This window comes from Haemorhous mexicanus, chromosome Z, assembly GCF_027477595.1.
Source record: "Haemorhous mexicanus isolate bHaeMex1 chromosome Z, bHaeMex1.pri, whole genome shotgun sequence".
Lineage (NCBI taxonomy): Eukaryota > Metazoa > Chordata > Aves > Passeriformes > Fringillidae > Haemorhous > Haemorhous mexicanus.
Window position 1 is genome coordinate 79,668,784 of NC_082381.1, and position 19,186 is coordinate 79,687,969.

General features: G+C 42.6%; 1 protein-coding gene across 5 annotated transcripts in view; it reads left to right on the plus strand.

Moving 5' to 3' along the window:
- Positions 1 to 19,186, plus strand: part of PDZD2 (PDZ domain containing 2) — a 201,973-nt gene that overhangs the window by 134,442 nt on the left and 48,345 nt on the right. For 4 of the 5 annotated variants that reach the window (XM_059837117.1, XM_059837119.1, XM_059837118.1 and 1 more), the window contains 3 exons: positions 12,380 to 12,522; positions 13,183 to 13,315; positions 15,428 to 15,595. The exons of the other annotated variant lie outside the window; for it this stretch is intronic. In XM_059837117.1, coding sequence (XP_059693100.1) covers positions 12,380 to 12,522; positions 13,183 to 13,315; positions 15,428 to 15,595 — 444 coding nt within the window. The remainder of the gene's footprint in view (positions 1 to 12,379; positions 12,523 to 13,182; positions 13,316 to 15,427; positions 15,596 to 19,186) is intronic. 5 annotated transcript variants of the gene reach the window in all.

Sequence of the window (19,186 nt, forward strand, 5' to 3'; positions counted from 1 at the left end):
ATTAAAAAAACCTCTGTTTTTTAAAGAAGCCGAATTGCAAAAACTTGCTCTTTGCATCAGTGAGACATGTTGGATTCTATGGTGCAACAGAAAGGGTAGGGTGTTCATGTGTGTGTGTCTTGCAAGCCTCATAACTGTAGTCATTCTGAAAGAAAACATTAAAAGTTTAAAAATAAATAAATGAATTATTTGGTATTTTGAAAGTTCTGGTCCATATAAAGGCTTCTTGAATCTGTTCTGAAGATGTCTAAACACATGTTGTAATTTAAGTTGATCAGACTTTTTTTTGAAGTGGAAAGCCAAAAATATATATGTAAAAAAAGAGAAACTCTTGATCCAGAGCCATCTCGTGCTAGTGCTACCTTGATGTTTTGCATAATTTTGGTCTGAGGAGTAAATTGTTAAATTCAGAACATATATGTATCAATGTGAGCAATAAATACATTTTTAATGCAAAGCACATATAGGATGGCTTTGTGAAACGTAAAAACATAGCTGAGGTACTGGAAAAATTCAAGAGCTGTAATCTGTTCAGTTGTGGTGTAGTGTCATTTAGTAAAATTGCTTCTCAATTTTTTTTTTTTTATTATTTCCTTCCCCCCTAATATTTTGCTTGGAAATATGACCTCCATCTGTGTCAGTACTAATTACATTTTCCTGACATTTGAATGAGGAGAAATGTGAATATCTGGAGCTTGAATGCATGCCTAGTTCATCCTTTGATTTTTAATGACAAGGGGGGGGCTTATAGAGGCCCATCACTTACAGATGCTGTGGGGCAGCTGCTATCAGAGTAATGAGTGGCTTAATTAAGTTTCTTAAGTATTGAATAGGGACGGTGAGTAAAATTTTGAAAATTATTTGTTTCCTGTTAAAATAAAGAAAAAAAGCAAGGAATGAATATGCTTGGCAGCCTCAGATCTCACTTCCAGCTCCATTTTCAAAGCATGACCTGGCACTCCGGCATGTGAGATCCAGTTGTGTCAGAAGCCTTTTGAAAACAGCATCCAGAATGTCCTGTCAGAAGTTGCAGCCTCCTTCCAGGCTTCAAAGTGCAAACCAAACCTCCCATAGCTTCACGATGAGTTATCTCCTCCCAAGCAGAGACAGGGTGCATTGGCAGGGCACCCTCTCCATGGGGAAAGCAGCTCCATCTCTGCTGCCTGCCCCATGCTCACCATCTCCTCCACATGTTGGCTATTTGAATATCCACTGCTGTCAGCCCTGTGCCCTTGGGGAGCACTATATTTGCTTTCGGGGGAGACGCAGCCTGTGGCAGACTAGATGGCTGCAGGTGGGAGGAAAGGCTTTGAGAGGCCACTCAGGGACCAGCATGGATGTGGGAGGACCTCGCTGGTGGTCTCTATTGCTCTTTTCCCACCCCAGGAAGCAGATTAGAGCTTTACTGAAACTGAAATGTGGAGTCCAGGAAAACTCCTTTTTTTTCCTTTCTGTAGAAAATTAGTTTGAAGTTGTAACCAAAATAGGGGACAAGAGGTTGGGTTGACCTGCATGTCTTCAGCCACTGCTGTGCTGATCCCAGTGGCCAGCTCACTGCCATTGCCTAGGGGATGTTGTGCTGGGAGAGCTGTTGAGGCATCTACACTCCATTTCTGTGCCTTTTACTTTCAGGGTGCTTCTCCCACAAGCATGGGGTTGTTCTGCCATTTTGTCTCCCATTTTCTCTCTGCATGATGCTCATAACAGCAATGCTGGATCATGAAGCGGCAGGCGAGATGAATGCTGTTTGTCGAGTGAACCTGCCAGGAGATTCCTGTGTTACTGGTTTGTGTGCATGTGCCAGTCCCCTTCTTCAGGCTTGCTTTCATCTCTCAGATCTTGATCTGTCTCTCCTTGCACTTGGCATTGCTATCGCTGTGTATAAACAAATCTGCTAGGCTGTCTGCTGGTGTGTAACCCTCAGTAAATATTGTACCTGTCAATTAGCAGGCAGCATTTAATGTTTACAGGTGGTTAAGTTATGCTGCAATATTTTTAGGATGAACCTAAATGACTTTTAAAAATGTGGGGATTCAAAGCAGCAAAGCTGTGTATCTGCCTGACAGATCTCTAAGATCTGGGAAGCAGACCTGACCTTGGAGAGGACCCAGGCTGGCAGCAGTGGGAGTCAAGGGCAGTGATTTAAGATTAGGCACTCTCTGAGCTGGAGTAATGACCCATCATATCCTGTGAAGACTGGGAGCTTAAACACAGATATCAAAGTTTACTTCTTCTATTCAGTGATCTGATACAGGGTGTAGTTTTGCAGGGTAGTTATACAAGCACAGATGGAAGAGATGTATGGGAAGGAGCTGCTGGAGTCCACTAAAATTATAAAGAAAAGGAAACTGTGAGCTTTCCTCCCAATATATCAGTCCTGTGGTTTCACTGTGTTTCATAGTATCAGTTTTGTTCTCAGTTTCTCTGTCCTGGTCTTTTTGGAAGATCTGTGAGCTGCTTTCTGTTGTTGTTCAGCCCCTAAGGAGTGTCCAGAAATGGCCAGATACAGCTGGCATGGGCAGGGATCAGAAGTAGGATTGAGGTTTGCAAAACCAGATTAGGAGTGTGAGGGGCTGGAGTCTGGTTGTCAGAGGGGACTTAAACTGATCCAGGTTTTGCTGGCATGATGAGAAGTTTGGCTTTCAGGTTTGGCTTTCATTGAAGAAGCCAGAGGAAGCTTGGACAAAGATGAGTTATACCAGAATAGACTAGCCACCTTGGCTTGCTCCATCCCCAGCAGGATGCTCTGAAAGCCCTGAAAAACCCAGCTGTTAAAAGCAAAAACAAGGCACCCCCAGAATGACCTTGAATTCTCTTCTTTATAAGCATCCAAATTATTAAGGTCTTTACATCCAAATCCAAATTTATCAGTGACTGGTGGAAACTGTGTAAAGGACATTAGGCAGAGAGAAAATGCTTTATTAGTTAAGGGAGGCAGGTGAGACGGCTGGGGCTGCGCATTTCAGTATTTCTCCAGTGGCAAAGACACATGGCAGGGGAGGAGTTCAGGGTTTCTTGGGTGGTGGTAGCACTGTGGGGTGGGGTTGTGGTGGGATGCCTTTCCAGGATGGAAACAGATTAGCTTCTGGTGATTCTGCAAACTGTGGGATGCTTTTCTGAAGTCTGTGCCATCTATTAACAAAAGGAGAAAAAGGGGAAGGCAAGGTTAATGCCATGCCTCCTAGAGGTTTTTGGGCAGGTCTGGATTATAGCAGTGGTTCAGGATCTTGGCTCCGTGCTGTTAACCCCATTGCTCTGGTCTCAGTCCCCAGAGCAGTGTTCCGGCCTAGCCAGCTTTGCTCTTACAGACCAACTGAGCCCAGCTTGCATGGACCGCAACTCTCTCCAGACGTGTGAGCCTGTGCACAAGTGCACACAGATGTGTCTGTATGTAGAGACCCAGCCAGAACTTGCTTTTGTACTGCATGGTACATTTTATCAGCAGCTCTCTTCATTCTTTGGGCCCATTATTGCTTTCTTACTGACATGGCTCATTTCAGGTAGGGATGAATGCTTTTGAATTGCATTTTACTTTGCAGTTAGGGAAGGCTGACAGCCATTCTACAGCAGTAGTTGCCAATTAGTGTTGGTAAATGCCAGAATTACCTTGACTTTTGGTTAGTGGAAAATGTTCCTTATCTTGCCAAGCAGAAGAGGAAGGGTAATAGCACATTACAGGAATCAAAACATGAGGTTTGAGATAATATAATGCTTTAAGCATTTTACTGTTTTGTTAAACTTGATGGGAAAAAAAAAATTCTCACCCTTTCACTGTACCAAAATGTATAACTTGCTGTGAGCAGGGTAGTCCAGTGAAGCTACTGAAGCTAAGTTGCTTTACATCATTTTTTTTTTGGCAGCCTAAGCAGTAATTACTGTTTCATCAAGGCTTTTATGGGATTCTTGTGATGCACGGTTTAGACATAAATAACACTGGTTTTAGGTGTTAATGTAGATACTTTTAGTCATGTAAAGGCCTTCCTCAGAATCTGATTCAATTCTTAACATCTTCTTTTATCTGTTGTGTTTTCTTCCAACTATCATTAACATGGATCCTGGGGCTATCTACTGTCTTGAAGTTTTAATGTGCACTGTGATAAGCATGTCTTCCCTCTTTGTTGTCTGTTTTGGGTTGTAAGCTCTCTTAGGGACAAGGGCTGTCTTTTAATTGCAGCTGTACAGCGCTGACAAAACTTGGCCTTATTTTTGCTTGGAGTTTTAGGAAGTGCTTTGATGTAACTAGCAGTGAAATTACAGTTAATATTTTTCGCTGCCAGTTATGTTCTACCTTGCCATAAAACAAGCACCTTGATTTTCTGGGGATAAGTCGCTTGCTGCCAAATTTTTTCAACTGACTTAAGATTCTGCCTGCCTTTGCTGTGATTTAAGTGATAGCTGCAGCTGTTTTGCTGTAGACTTTAATTTTGAATAGCGACCTGTTCTTTTATCTTCTTTTTGTACTGAATTTTCCAAGGTTGCTTGGATGTAGAGATAGTCTGGTAATGGATAAGTTATAATGTGTTGGTTTTACTGTGTCACCTTGAAAGGAGGTCTTCACTCTTGGAAATGAACTATCCCCAAAGGCAGCACGAGAATCTTCAAAGTTCTGTTGCAGGGGGTTTCAGCCATACTCAGCTATCATAAGCCATAGGTGAAAACCCTCCTATGAAAGCATTTCCCACCCACACAGAAAGTGGGTGTTTGGGCCTTTTATCTTAATATTTTGTGTGCCATATACAGCAAACCCACAACTCAAATGCAAATGACTAGCTTTAGCTGAAATTCAAGTTCACACCATTTTATGTTTTAATCATTTAGTGTGAATAGTTGAAACCAAGTGGACATGCCTAAAAATAGAGTATGTTTTCTGCTTAGGTGCTGTAATGTTTCAGGCATTTGCTGGAATTATAAAGCTACATACACTTAATTTTTGAGGCAGAGTGCTGAAAGCACTGAGCAAACCCTAAAGATTCCTGCTGTGGACAGATGTAATACCAGTCCCCGTGAGACACCCCTCTTTAGCTGACGTCAGTGTGTGGTGACCTACTCTAGGCTGGGCTTTAATCTGCTGCAGGCTGCAAGGGTGTTTTCTGAGAAACTTCAGACTAAGCAACCTGCCATTCCCAAAAGCCCACCAAGAGCATGAGACTTAGTGAAGTACTCAGTAGAGTGCAAACACCTGTAGCCCTTAAAAGCCTGAGCCTCCTCGGGGGCAGTTGCCAGGCAGAAACCCCCTAGGGTCAGAGACAGAGGAGAAAATCCTTTGTCTGATCTCACAATAATGATTCAGCTGATGGCAAGAGTGGAATAGTTCAGAGGGGTGCAATCCAGATGGTGATGGTTCAGGATGACAAATGATTCCAGCAGGTTTTTGTGAGGGGTGATGGTATAGTTCAGGTGCTTGCACTGGCTGATAAAATGTTTAAAGCCCCTGCCAAGGAAATGATGTCAACAAGCAGTCTGTCTTGGGAGATGGATCCCTGGGTGACAGTCTTGCTTAAAGTTGTGAAATTTTCATCCACTCTACTGTGCTGCCTGTTTTGTGTATTTTAATTATGTGTTTGTGTTTGGGGGAGGGTATGTTTTTGCTTTTTACTGTTCCCCAGGTTTCATCCCCTAGGACACTTCTCTTTTCATGGGGAAAGTACACACATTTTAGTGAAAAGATGCCAAATGTCTGAAGGCTGTTTGTCCAAACAAGGGGACTTGTGAGATCATAAATGAACTCTTGAATGAAATCACAGTTGTGTCTGTGCTTCTGGCTCCTATTTTGAGGACATGGAGAATTTATATCATCAATACTGTGTGATTCCTGTTGAGTTTGGGGATTTTCCCCCTCTTTTAAGTAGTGTAGGAGACACACTGTATGGCTTGCATCACCCAGAGGCAGAAGCTGAAGGCTTCAGTGGTTCAGCATTAAGAAACTTTCATAGGCAGCAAGGATGGAGAAAGAAACTCCTGTCTTGAAATAATTTATTGATAAGAAATTTAAGATTATTTTCCTCACCTGCTTTTGATTTATCTTGGAGTTGTTTAGCTTGCTTGTGCAACAATGAAAACAAAAACCAGGGTAGTAGATGAAAGCAGGAGTCCTGCTTTCAGATCAGCCTTAAAAATAACATGGCTAAGATCAGATAAAAAATACACTCATTATCCACTAATGAAATAATTGTTTTGTTATGAATCTGCAAAAATCAAAAATTTTGGCATGATTTTCTGGTGCTGAGTCATTCACATTAATATCTGAGATGTGAAGAGTGATGGCTTTTGACTGTATCTTAAGACTGATGCGTTCAAGCTGCTCACCTGGTATGTGATGGTGCGGGTTAATTCCCCAGCTACCCATCTGTCTGTCCCACCTGCCTTCTGGGGAATGGGGAATAGTGGGAGGAGGCATGATGTGATCCAAGGTGGGGCAGGGAGCTGGGAGTAGTGCTTTTAATTAATCTCACATCAGTTAAGGATGCTGGGCAGTGGTGTGTGCTGGGACCATCCCAATATTCTCCCTGTTCACGTGGAGAGGGTTTGTTGTACTACAGGTATAATGTAGTGTGTTTCTGTTCGGGGCATTTTATGCTGGTTTTCAGCTCTGTGTTCAGCATGCTGGTTGCCAGTTGCTGTGAAGCTTATTGAAGTAAATTTTTATAATGCATGGAACTTGGAACTTTCTGTTAAATGTTGCTTTTCCAGAGCAGTTGCATGGCTGGTGAGGAAGATCTCACTGCTTACTTCTGCTGCTCCTAATGGGAGACCCTGAGAAGTTTGTAAGAGGGAACTGGTCCCTGCAGACAGACAGTGAAAGTCCACGTTGAATTGCAGAGGGAAGGAGTCATCCCGTGGGCTGCATTCGGGTCCATGTCAGTCAGTGGGTGTGTGCATACAGACTTTGCATGGTTATTGATATTCTTATCAGGACTTACCTCTGTTTTTGTTTTAAAATTGTTGCATATTTACATCAGCTTCATCTGAATTGCTGCTGTGACAGAAAGTGTTTTTTCATAGACAACTATTTTACATTTTCTATTTTACTGTCTGGCTTTATAACTACTTACGGTGTTTCTGTTTTCCATTTGTTTACACCTTGCTCCTGCCAAGCTTGTCTTTTATGAAAGATTTCAAAGCAATTTTTTTTCTTTTGTATATACAGATTTGCAGCTTCTTGAACACAGCACAGTCAAAATAAGTCAAACCCCTTTTAAATCCCCTGCAATTAGCTAGTGAAGGGGAAGCAGGGGAAAGAATGTCTCCAGTGTCTTTTGCTCATTTATTTATTTATTTTCCTCAACACTCGGAGGAAAAACGTTCCTTTTTGTTTTATTAATGATGTGCTTATGAAATGGAGTGTTTGATGGTGTGCGCTCAGAGCAGGCGGAAGGCGAGCTTCCCCACGTCGCGCTGGCAGCACGCTCCCTTTCTGATCTGCAGCACTCTTAGTTTATTCCAGATGTAGGCTTGCTCTCAGAAGAGGCTGCCTGATGTACAATGGCTTCATGGTGGAGAAAAAATGGCCTGTGGGGACCCACTGGAAGCTGCCAGTTGTATTCTCTATTCTCACTTGTGGTCTGTTACATAAGATGACCCTTCCCCTGTGGGCCCCCCACTTGACAATTAATCCAAGTAGAATATTCATACTGTCTTTTAAAACATTTTAATTATTGTAACCTAGGCACTTTGAAGTTGATCAGATTCAAGCGGGAAGATCTGGTCCAAAGGGCTGCCTGCTTGAAAGAGCCAAGCTGGGAGGAAAGTTGAGTCACTAAGAGTGATGTAACTGCGGAGAACAGAAATTAGCCATTACCCCAGCTGCAGCCTGACTTGACCATTTGTATTTCTGCTTGCTCTGTGAGGGAAGTAAAAAAATGCAAACCTGGAAGGGATTTCAAGAGATGACCCAATCTCATCTCGGCCTCCAAGACTGACTTTGACAAATGTTGGTTCATCGTGTCCATGAAATTCTTTGGTTGGAGGAATCCATGTAGGCAGGGCTGTTGCTGCCTGGGATTACAAGTGAAGTCTGAGTTAAGGTTTGTTCAAATCTCTAGCAATGAATTTTTCCTTCTTATTGCTTTGAAACTCTCAAAGCAACCATGTCTTTCTGAATGTCCATCTTCGCCAAATCTCAGGTGAATTGCATGGCATTCTTTGGATTGTCTGATACAAGTATTCATCTCATGGTGAGAAATGAAGCTCACTTCTCAAAATTTGAACAGTTTAATAAGGAATAATAAGGGACAGATCAATAAAGCAAAAGTAACAGCTCAGGGTGCATGGCAACAGCCAGAGGCTCACCCAATTTTTTAGGCAGCAGTCCTTTATACTGTTGCAGTTGCGTCACTTTCTCAAGTGACTTTGCACGTTTTCAGAGCCAGTTTACCACAATCCGCCTCAGGTTGCCACAGCATTGTGTGAGTCCACAACTAAAGTCTCCAAGGGTCCATCTGGGGGACAGTCCCAGGCGATCTTCTGATGCCACTTTAGACTCCTTTCATGGTATTTTGTTCTCTGCCTGTGCTGTCTGGGTTATACATTTTTCAAGAGTGCTTGTATCTTGTGATACATCCTTTGCAAGCACACTTACATCTTGTGATAGCCTTGCTTTAGGCGCAGTTTTAGTTACACTGTTCACAAAGCAGTTACGATTTGCGCTTCATCTACAGAAGTAGTTACAATTTATAATAATTTGCAAAAGCATATACATAGTAGCAAAAGCCAAGTGTTGCATAGCAGATGGTAACATCCAGTTATGTCAGGAGCTTGTCCTCAAGTGCTGCACCAGGTGCTTGTGACCTGCCTTTGGCTGAGGAATACAGTTCAGTCTCCTAAGGAGTAAGCAAGGCTGGATATCACCTGATCCCTAGCTGGGTAGGAGCTGGTAGTGCCTTGCTCTCTGTTCTTGATGAGGATTTCTGGGGTTTGAGACTGAGCTGGCATCAGCACATCTGTGCTTTGTGTTTGAAGTGCTTTTACACCAAGAGCTGTGAGCACACATGTACAGATTTCTTGTGTCACTGGTGAACAAAACTGGGAGGAGGTTATTCTGAGTTATAAATAAGTGAAGCTGTGAGAATTATTCTGGGAGGATGGGAAAATTCAGATGTTAATAGAAATGTGGAACTGACAGCAGCTGAGCAGCAACCGGAATCGTGCAGCCGATCAAAGAAGAGCAGTCAGCATTTAAACTCATCCTCTGGGCAGGGATTAAGCAGGCTCCAAGGGCAGTGACATCAGACCTGCAAAATGCCAAAACTAACTACACTTGGAGTTTCCTTTGGGTATTGCAAGTCTCTGGAGTGGAGTGAATGCACCAGAATCCTAGCTTTCATTTAAAGACTAAGTGAACTTGTAGTCTTTTTGTTCATGAAGGAAAGCTTGAAAATAGGATACTTCAATAATTTTCAAAAATAAACATATTCATTACTACTTTTTTTTTTCTTTTCTTATTTTTTAAAGCATTTAAAGTTTTTGTAGTTTAACCTGGGAGTCCCCAATAACTCAGCAAAACCAGCTTTAAGTAAAATTTAAATGCATTTATACATCCTTAGAATTGGCACAGAGCTTTACTATTAAATCTTTCCTGTGATGGATTCACTTAAGATGTACGTTCAAAGCAGCACCATTTTTAGCCAGCCGTAAAGTATCCCATGCTGCTCTGTACAGAGAACACAGCAGCTTAATGGGGAGGGGAAGGGGATTCTTCTGGACACCCCCTTTCTCCCGAGGCCTCAAGGAAGGGCTGGCAGTCTGCTCTTTCTTACATAGCTTTCAAAATCTGGGAGTGACATCCCTCAGAGGTACATGTGTGTTGGTGGGGGGCGTTTGCTTTCAGTGCATGGTTAAGTGAAGAGCTATGAATGTTTTATGAAGGAAAGGGAAAAAACAGTGAGGGGTTCTGATTTCCAGCTGACAACACTGAGTTGTTTATTCCCAATGAAATCTCTGCAGCTGACCAAGGACTGAAGGGACAGCGTTTTCTTACACAGGGCTTGGTGGCAGTGGCATTTGAAAATGAGTGAAAGAAATACACATTTGGGCATGTGCCAGATGGTTTTGTTGTCTTTGTGGATGTGTTTTTTTGCCCATGTTTACACTGAGCAGTGCTTTACTTCACAAGTGCTTTTGATTACTTTGCAACAGCTTTTGATTTTAGTGGGCTTTCAAAGAGAATGAGATTGGTACTTGAATCAGGAGCAGTAGAGTCTTGCCGTTTGCTCTTATTAAGTGCTCTGTATATGAATATTTGAAAGTTGGTCAGTTAAGAATAAATTTGGGAATTTTTTTTTCAATAAAATTTGTGATAGAGAAGAGCGCTGAGGAGTGCAAGCCAGGCACATCGTGGGCCTTGGTGTAACTTATGTTCCAAAAAGCTTTTCCAAGTCATTAAAGGCAATTTTATGACTGCATTGTTAAATTTTATTGGAAAGTCTGCTTCCAAACTGGGTTTTAACAAAGGGACATTTAAAGTGGCATCTTATGGGGAGAATGGATGGTTATCCTTTCAGCCTGGGCTTGGTTGGGGGAGGTAGAGAGATTGTATTTCTCTGCTGTACTGTCTTCATTATGTGTGCAAGGTACTTCACAGCAATAAAACTTCTCCAGAGCATTTTCATGCTGTAGTTCAGTTCTGTTTTTTAGCTAGATAAATATAGTTGACTCTTGCCCCTGCATTTAACACAGTGTCTCATGTGTCACTCTAATTTATTTTAAAGCATCCTCTGTCCTGACATGTCCTGTTATTCAGCAGGAGACTGGGCCTTTTTAAAGGCATTGAAGATACCAGTTAAACCTGCTGGGATATTGCCCATCTGCAAGGCTTTCAAGTTAACAGATTACCCACAGGTGTATGTTTTCAGGCTCAAACTTTTGGGTCACCTCTTATGGAACCTGGTTTGGTTTTTCTGTTTCTCCTGCCTGTGGTCTAAGGGCTGGCATTCATTAATATCATAGTTATTGTTATTATTAATATTCATGTTAACATTAGTAATGTTAGTATTAGACAGATAATAATTAATTATTATTATTATTATTAAGAGTAGATAATAATTAATTATTCTTGTTATTTTTTTACTTTATTCTTAAGATATTCTTGTAGCTACTGACCTCTTTGTTCCTTTATCTGAAAAAGTAATATTTTAAAAGTTTCAGGGATCAAGTGAAAAAAAACTCCACATTTTCTTCACTTAATAGTGTGATGAACAACAGTGGCCTAAAATCTGCAGGTTGCTGCCACAGCCCTTGGGTTTGCCGATATATTTAGCAGTTCTACTTCTCAGAAACAAGCAGGAATTTGTGCATGCTCTTCACAGTTTGCTATGAAATTTTAATCATCTTTGCTACTTGGGCGTTCGGGTAGTGCGAGAATGTTACTTGTGTGCATAACACACCCAGTCAGAAATAGCTGACCTGGTGCCTGGTGACTACAACACATGGCTTAAAAATTGCCTCCGAATTGTGCATTTTGCTGTCTTAGAAGCTTGAAAACTTGCAAGGGTTTTTCATAATCATAATCCTGTAGTCCTGGTTCTTCCCCTCTCTGACAGCATCCTGGCAACTGCCTTACTTGTCTTGCTTGCTTGTTTTTCTCTTTCCTTTTTTGCTCTGCTGATACTGTCACACTTATGTTTCCTTGTGCCCAGTCCTGCCAGTAGGACTCATGGGAGCTAGTTTCTGTTTTGCATTTCCTATTGCTCTGAAGTTTGTAAACTGCTTTTTGGTTAAATCTTTACATCAATTAAAAATATCCAAAACCAATAAAGGTGTCCTGAACATTGCTTATTAACTTGCTTATACTGAAAATTATTCTCCACAGTGGGTAAATTTATTATTTACAATCTGTGCCACAGCTGCCCAGTAAGAAATACTTGATTGGCAGCTGATAATTTGAAGTTGGTGGTTTTTTTCCTGTGTCTCAAATCCTGCAAACCCCTCCAGAGAGGGAAGCACTGCTGTGTGATGCAAGTCTGGTCCCTCCTGCAACAGCAGATGCACCACCTGATGTTCAAGGTCCCCCTTGAACCACGTCTTGGTCCTCTGCAGCCCTGCACGGCTCATCCTTGAGTTTTGGCGAAGGGGTTTGAGGCCGCTGGTTGCTCTGGAAAGGATCAGGGCATTGAGAGCCTGCGTGGCTCAGAAAACCTGCAAACACCCCTGCAAGGAAACTTCTACGTGCTGACCCTGCTCTGTGCTGCCTCCTCCTTTCTGCCTCCTTCGCTTGGACCACAGCTAACATAGCAAAGCTCAGCAGAAACACCAGTATAGCCTGGGCTATACAGGTGTGTGGTGATGGGCAGCTAGGTGCTAAATAGCTCCCTCCCATACCCTCACAGCCCTCTCTTGGTGTTCCAAATCCAAATTGAAGGACTTTCTGCACGTTTTCTCTCAGCGAGAAGGTTGCCGCGTATGGAAGATGCACATCCTGAAGGGGACGGACGGGCTGGGAATCCAGATAACGGGAGGCAGAGGGTCAAAGCGGTCCCCTCACAGCATCATCGTCACCCATGTGGAGGAAGGCGGCTCTGCACACAGGTGAGGTGACAGTGGTGCCTTCACAGTGGTGGGTGGGATGGGATAACCACAGCCATCGCTGTTTTCTGGGTTCATGAGAGGAGTTTGGAGTTTTGCCCTCCCGTGGTGTGAGGGTGAGAATATGGCATTGTCAGACTAAAGATTTATTTTTGTGTTTGATCACTGAAGCTTCTTCTAGAAGGTTTTGTCCAAACTGTAGACAGATCAAGCACTTCCTTGGTGGTGGAGGGAAAACCAGGGAGCCTGATGGCTTGTTGGGCTTTTCCCCCAAGGCCATTTTTGGAAGATGTGCCTTTCCCATGGGACCAGTTGTGCAGCCCCAGGGTGCTTACTGACTGCCCTGCTGTTCCTGATGGGGTGGAGATGGGGCTTGCTGCTATTCTCTTACCTAATCCAATGGGTCACAGAGAGGACTTGTGGAGTCTCAACCTTCAAAGAGGGTGAGATTCCCCTCTGAAATTCCCCATGTTATAACAATGATTTCAGGTGGGCTCCTTTCTGAGCCACTTTTTCTAGAAAGTAGTACAGCACTGATCCGTGCAAGCTCAGCATAGTGAGATTGTACGTTGTCCATGCCTCCACATTCCACCACATTCCAGCGGAGCTAGGCACTGTGGTAGAACCACCCTGCAGCTCCGTGTTCCCACTCTGTCTCTGCAGGGACGGCAGGCTGATGGCCGGCGATGAGCTCCTCATGATCAACGGGCAGTCGCTGGTGGGGCTCTCCCACCAGGACGCCGTGGCCCTCCTCCGCTCGGCTGCTGGCCTGGTGCAGCTGGTGGTCTCTAGCAAGGTACAGACATCTCCTGGGTGGTCTCACTAATGTACATACACAAGTGTTTGAGCAAGTGCTGCGTGAAAAGGGTGTATTTTCCATAGGGAATCACGTGTGCACTTCTGCTGCTCTAAATTTAATGCACAGTGAGAGGAAATATATCAGTAGCTGCCATAAATCTGTGGCAAATCAACACAGTATAGACGAAATTAATGATTTGCTTGTACTGTCACTGTCACTCAGTGTGCAGATGAGTATTTATTCATGCAGACGTTACCTAAGTTTTGGCCAAAACCATTTTCTTAAAATTACATGCTAAGTAAAGCAGACTGTTTTGAGCCTCTTCTGCTTCCTGCCTGCACAGCCTGTGTACCTCTCATTTCTGTCCTATCTGTGTGCCTGAGATTTCTTGAAAATTATCTCTTGGCTTGAGTTCCTTATTTTGTCCTTGTTAATACCAGGGAATGGAGCTCTTGCAGATAAAGGGACAGGAAACTTCAGGGAAATGAGAGTGGAACTCATTTATCAGTTTTACTCTTCGTTCTGCCTTGATCACAGAAGAGGTTGAGGGGATATTACATAATATTTTGCTTCTTTGCTTAAGAAAATCCTGCTCACTTCCATTTGCTTTTCTCCATGGAGCATATCCTGTTGCCCCTGGACCTGGGTTGCTGCAGGTGTTTGGTGTTTGGCCAGCTGACTCCCAAAAGCACGCAGTGATCTCAAATTAGGACCTGCCTCCAATGTGGTGGTCACCAGGGCCTTTGAGGTGGTGACAGGAACATCTTGGCCCAAACAGAGCACTCATATACCTGTATTTCCAGGGTGTCAGCAGGCCACTGTGTCAGAATTTTGAATTTTTTTCTTAGCTGCACCTTCAGATTTCCTCAGCCATCCCAAAGCAGGTTTCTGTGACTTTAATTTCTGGATGCTCTTAAGGCTTCCCTGGATACTGCATGCACATGTTTTTCAAGAGCCTCTATTCCACCATATCCAAAGTGAAGAGCCTGTCACTTCTCTAACATTTCTGTTAGACGTTGAAGTTCATTGCAGATCTTCTGTAGAGTCACAGTCTGGCGTTAACCCCACAAGTGTTTATTCTGGAAACACCACACTTTGTCCTGAAGTAGGTACATTTTGTGTTTCCTTTAGACAGCTGGACTCTGCCAAAGCACAAGGCAGTAGACTGCATTTATTTCTCCTTAAAATTAAGTGCTTGTTCCTATGGTGACCTCACCAAAATAACCATCATGCATAAACTTAGGGCATAAAACTTCAATTTCCTGATCAGGCTGTAAGTCTGCTTGTCGTGCGCTCTGTGCACTAGAACAGTTTTCATGTCCATGGAAGGGGTACTTGGAAAGGCAAGCAGTAGGGAATACAGCCTGTCCTGTATTTCTAGCAGCCCCAGAAAAGGTGTAGATAGGTGAAGTGTTCCCTAGTAGCTCCCTCTGAGCATTTATTGTTTGTTAGTATAGGAATGCAGCTTTGCCTTTTGGTCTGGTGATCAGTAACACAGAATTTGTTCTGTAAGCAGTGAGTCTGTCTGGCCACTTCTTTTGGCTGAGACACATCTTTGCCTGCCAGAAAACATGGCAAAGACTGGAAGCAGATGCTTGAGCATTGGGAATGAGTTGGTAGAGGATTATTGGGTCAGTTTTCATTGTATTGTCCTAAGTAGCATTGTCAGTGTATTATTCTTATGTCTCTGTTTCTCATGTAGATAAGCATGTAAAGGGAACATCCACAGGGAGGGAACAGGAGCACAGGGTGTGATTTGGGTTGCAATGGAATGAGTAATGAGGTCTGTCAACTCTCAGTTCACTCTCAGTGACATTTACTAAATCCAAAGTGGGGAGGAGCAGGCTGCCAAAGAAGCATTTATTTTAAATTCTTCTTTATGAAATCTAAATGTTTTAAATGTGTATTTGGCTATGTTTATTATATATACACTTTAAAACCAAGCCTGCTTTTTATAACCAGACTATTAGAAGTTTGAGCATGTGGAAGTGTATAACACAGGGAGGATTACCCGAGAGCTCACACTGGGCAGGTGAGATGGGGCAGTTTTACTCTGGCACTGGTGTTTTTCTGCATGTGATGTAATATATTGTGTTGTCTCTCGGGTAGGAATCTTCTGAAGGGGATCTTCTGAAGTATCCATCTACCAGTTTGCCAGACTTGCTTAGCACTTGCTCAGTCCAAGACTCTGTCTCTTGCACTGACAATAAGGAAAACGAAGAGCCAGAAGAAGAAGATGTGAAAGGAGTGAATGTGTCTCCTGAAAAACTGGTTGCTGTAAGTGTGGTTTTGGTGTGACATTTTTACTCTCTCTCTCAAAGCCTGTTTGCATCTGTCACATTCTTCTTCAGCCTGACATGGAGCATGTCCTTGGGACCAGGCAATCCCATCCCACTCAGACCTTCTCTGCATGGGATGTGGGGGAGAAGCTGGAAAGTGGATGGCATTTACCACAGCCCCTGCCATCTCTGACCTGCAGCAAGGCAGCAGCACAGGGAACAGGAGCTCTCGAGGCCTCCAGCCTATGTTGCAATCATGGTTTTGTTTTTCTCTTCAATTGTTTTCCACCCACTTCCACTGCTTTTGTTGGATCTGATGCAAAGTCTCTTGCCATGCTTACGCAGTTACATGCTCTTCTTTCCCCTCCTTTTGTAACAAAACTTCTTTAACAGTTTATGATCCAAGTCTTGAAGTTTGTATTTGCTCTGTCAAAGCCAACAGACACTTTGGAGGAGGGATAGGAATTTCTGGCAGTGAACCATGGTTGAAGTTCTGAATAAATGCTGCTGGTTGATAATCTCACTTGCATTCCCTTCAGGGCTGCATTAAGAAGAGATTAAGTAGGTTATTGTTTTTTATTTGTAATGCAGTAGCTCTGTGAAACTTCATAGATCTTCTGGGCCTTTTTTGTATGGTGCAGACAAAAAATAAAATTATGTTTCTAATCTAAAGAGCTTGTGGACTGGTTTTCCGGCAAGGGAAGGCAGGTGGATTCACTTACAGGTTATATCTATTTCTTATTTTCCCTTCTTGTCTTCACCTCCCACTCTCTTGTGTTAAAATAAATCAGTTAAATCTTTGGATGGCTCAGATATGATACTGGTTTGGTGATTTGTTTTGATTTTATCTTTTTGCACTTACACCTGAGCAAAAAGGCTGTTCCCCAGGAGGAGTCTCGTGATGCTGGTGTTTACTTCCTACACATCTGTCATCTCTGACTTACTTTGAGTAAATGTTTATAACACTCTCGCACATCTTAATACTCCAACAAAGTTTATTACTTCTTCGCTGTCTTCTCTTCTATGTGCCAGGGTGTCTTTTTTGGGGGATGGAGGGAAAAACAAATAAATGTGGGACTCTTAGCATGCTGATGTTGGTGTAGTGTTTATGTGCAAACTTGAGTGGGCATCTCGATCAAAATACTTTGAATTCTTCTACATACCATTCTTTCCGTTCTGGTAATTTCTAAGAAGACTATGGCTCAGCAGCACTTGTATATAAAAATCAATTTCAACAAAATTTAATTATATGTGGCTTCAGGATTAAGCTCCTTGGCATTCTACTGACTCTTTCAGCACGCACTGGGAGTTGTCTGTCACTTGCTTTGCTCATGTCTATTCCAGCAAAGCTCTGCCTGGTTGCCAGTGATGGCTTTTTCATCAAGCGTTTCCTTTCCAGATTAGCGTAGTGCTCAGGGAAGCTCAAGATGGTTGAGGTGCTCGTGACCATGAGGACACAGCTGCATGAGCCTCCCAGAGCCCTTCTGCTTGGACTTGAGTTGAGAGCCTGCCCTGATGTCCATCGCAGTGCCACTGCAGCTGGCAGTGGTGGTGGCCTCTAACTCAGAGCCAGCTGTATTTGCCTGCTTGTCGGGCACTCTCACCCCTGATGGCAATAGCTCTTTGCTTTTGGAATACATCATTGGAAGGTTGAGGGGAAATCACAGAAATATGGGTACAATAAACACTTTAGAAGAATAGCAGCAGGGTTTTTTTTTCCATTGTCTTTTCTGCTTCTAGTAATTTCTTTTGTTGAAAGGATGTAATTTAAAGAAATGTAATAAGTTATTGGTGACTTTCAGGACCTTTTCTGTTTTTGCTTGATCTGCAGATGAAATCATTGCTTTTCTGATCCAAAGCACAGAATGTGTTTGTGTACCCCTTGCAATTGCTGTGCCAGCCTCGCAGTGCAGACAGGGCTCTCTGCAGCCTGGGGTGGGCAGTCTGTACTGTATAAACCTCTCAGCTTTACCTTCGTCCTCATCCATCCCACTCAGGTCTGGGCAGCCTGAGCTGGGCTGGGCTGTGCAAATACTGCATACCACAGAGGAAGGTAAATGTATGGAAAAGATAAAATTCATGTGGCTTTTTTCCACCTGGCAACACTGGGGGGGATTTTTCATAGCAAAGCTTAGAAGCTGATTTCAAGGCCAGTATGAAATCAAAGCATCACAAGATTTTATTTTAAAATTTATATAAATGTATAGTCCAACTTATTATTGCAAAATTGCTCTGGAAATCACTGCTCTGTGCTGCTCTCATGCTTTTGATGATATTCATGTGTCTTCTCTTTTTCTCACATATATTCCATTATATCTGTACTGTAGATAAGGGATGACAGTGTGACTGAGGATTAAAGCAGGAACTAAGCTGGTCTATTTTTAATCAGTGCAAATGTAATTGTATTAGACTTTCAGGATGGGTGGTACTCAAGGTCTGCACCAGGTAAGTGAGACTGTGAGTTCAGCCTAAGCGTCAGACGTCTTAGATTTGAAGCTGACTCTCAACTCAGCCCTGCACAGGAGTTACCATTCTCCCTTCTGACAATAGGTTAATGAATTTTCTTTTTTACTCTGCGGGTCTTTGGAGGGGCTTAAAGGAGTACTGTCAGGTGCTGGGTGGTTATGTCATAATGAGTAATTCAGCATGTTTTATTGTCAGCTGAGGCTTCACTGTCCCTTTTCTGACCCAGAACAATGTCTATCTAATTCTTAAACAAGTATAGAAGATACTAAAAAATTTGCAGGAGCTTCTAGGTTTGTCAGAGGTATTGTGTCATTAACTTCTCTGTGAATCTAATTCACTGCTGAGTGTTCAGAGCCATAATTAATAGACCTGATGGACTTATGCTTTAGCACCCGATTGCCTAAAGACTGGACCACACAGAAAAAACAATCACTTGGAATGAAGGTTTGTGTTCCAATACTCATCCTTGTAGCTCGTTGGAACTCAGCTGGACCAGGCTCTTAAGGAAAGTGATGTAAGTTGTCACTGTTTTGAAATGGGATACCCCCACATGGTCCCTTCCAACCTGGCTTATTTTAAAAATCAGTGAAAAAAAAAAAAAAAAAGAAAATTAGCTTTTCTAGATGCTTGTCACTAAAAAATTTCCCAATGAGCAGTTGTTTTCAAGTATTTTAAGTTCTGCTCCAGCATTTTCAGACAGGAAAATAGAGTCTGAGCTAGTCAGCTTCTGCAGGACACAGCAGAAGAGTTTAGTGACACTTGAAAACTGTAATTTAAGAGAAGTATCATTTTAAGTCTTACTTGAAAGTCCGCTTGTTAAGTTTCATTAATAAAAATCATGTAATACAATTTAAAGGGAGTTCTGCTTTTACAGTCTTCTTATGTAAAGCCCTATTTAACGTGAAACATGCCTTAAAGTTTTAATTTCATTAAGACTTGTGCTGCCAGGCAGAAAAAGGATTACATTAATGTCCTTAAAGTGCATTTCTTTCTGGAGTAGTTTGTCCAAAATGTTCCTTAACTTCAGACACAAAGCACTGGCCAGAGAGTTGTGTTATCCTAAATGGTCCTGAGACATTTTGGGGATTTTTAACTCCTCCACCCCAATCCATATTTTGCCATG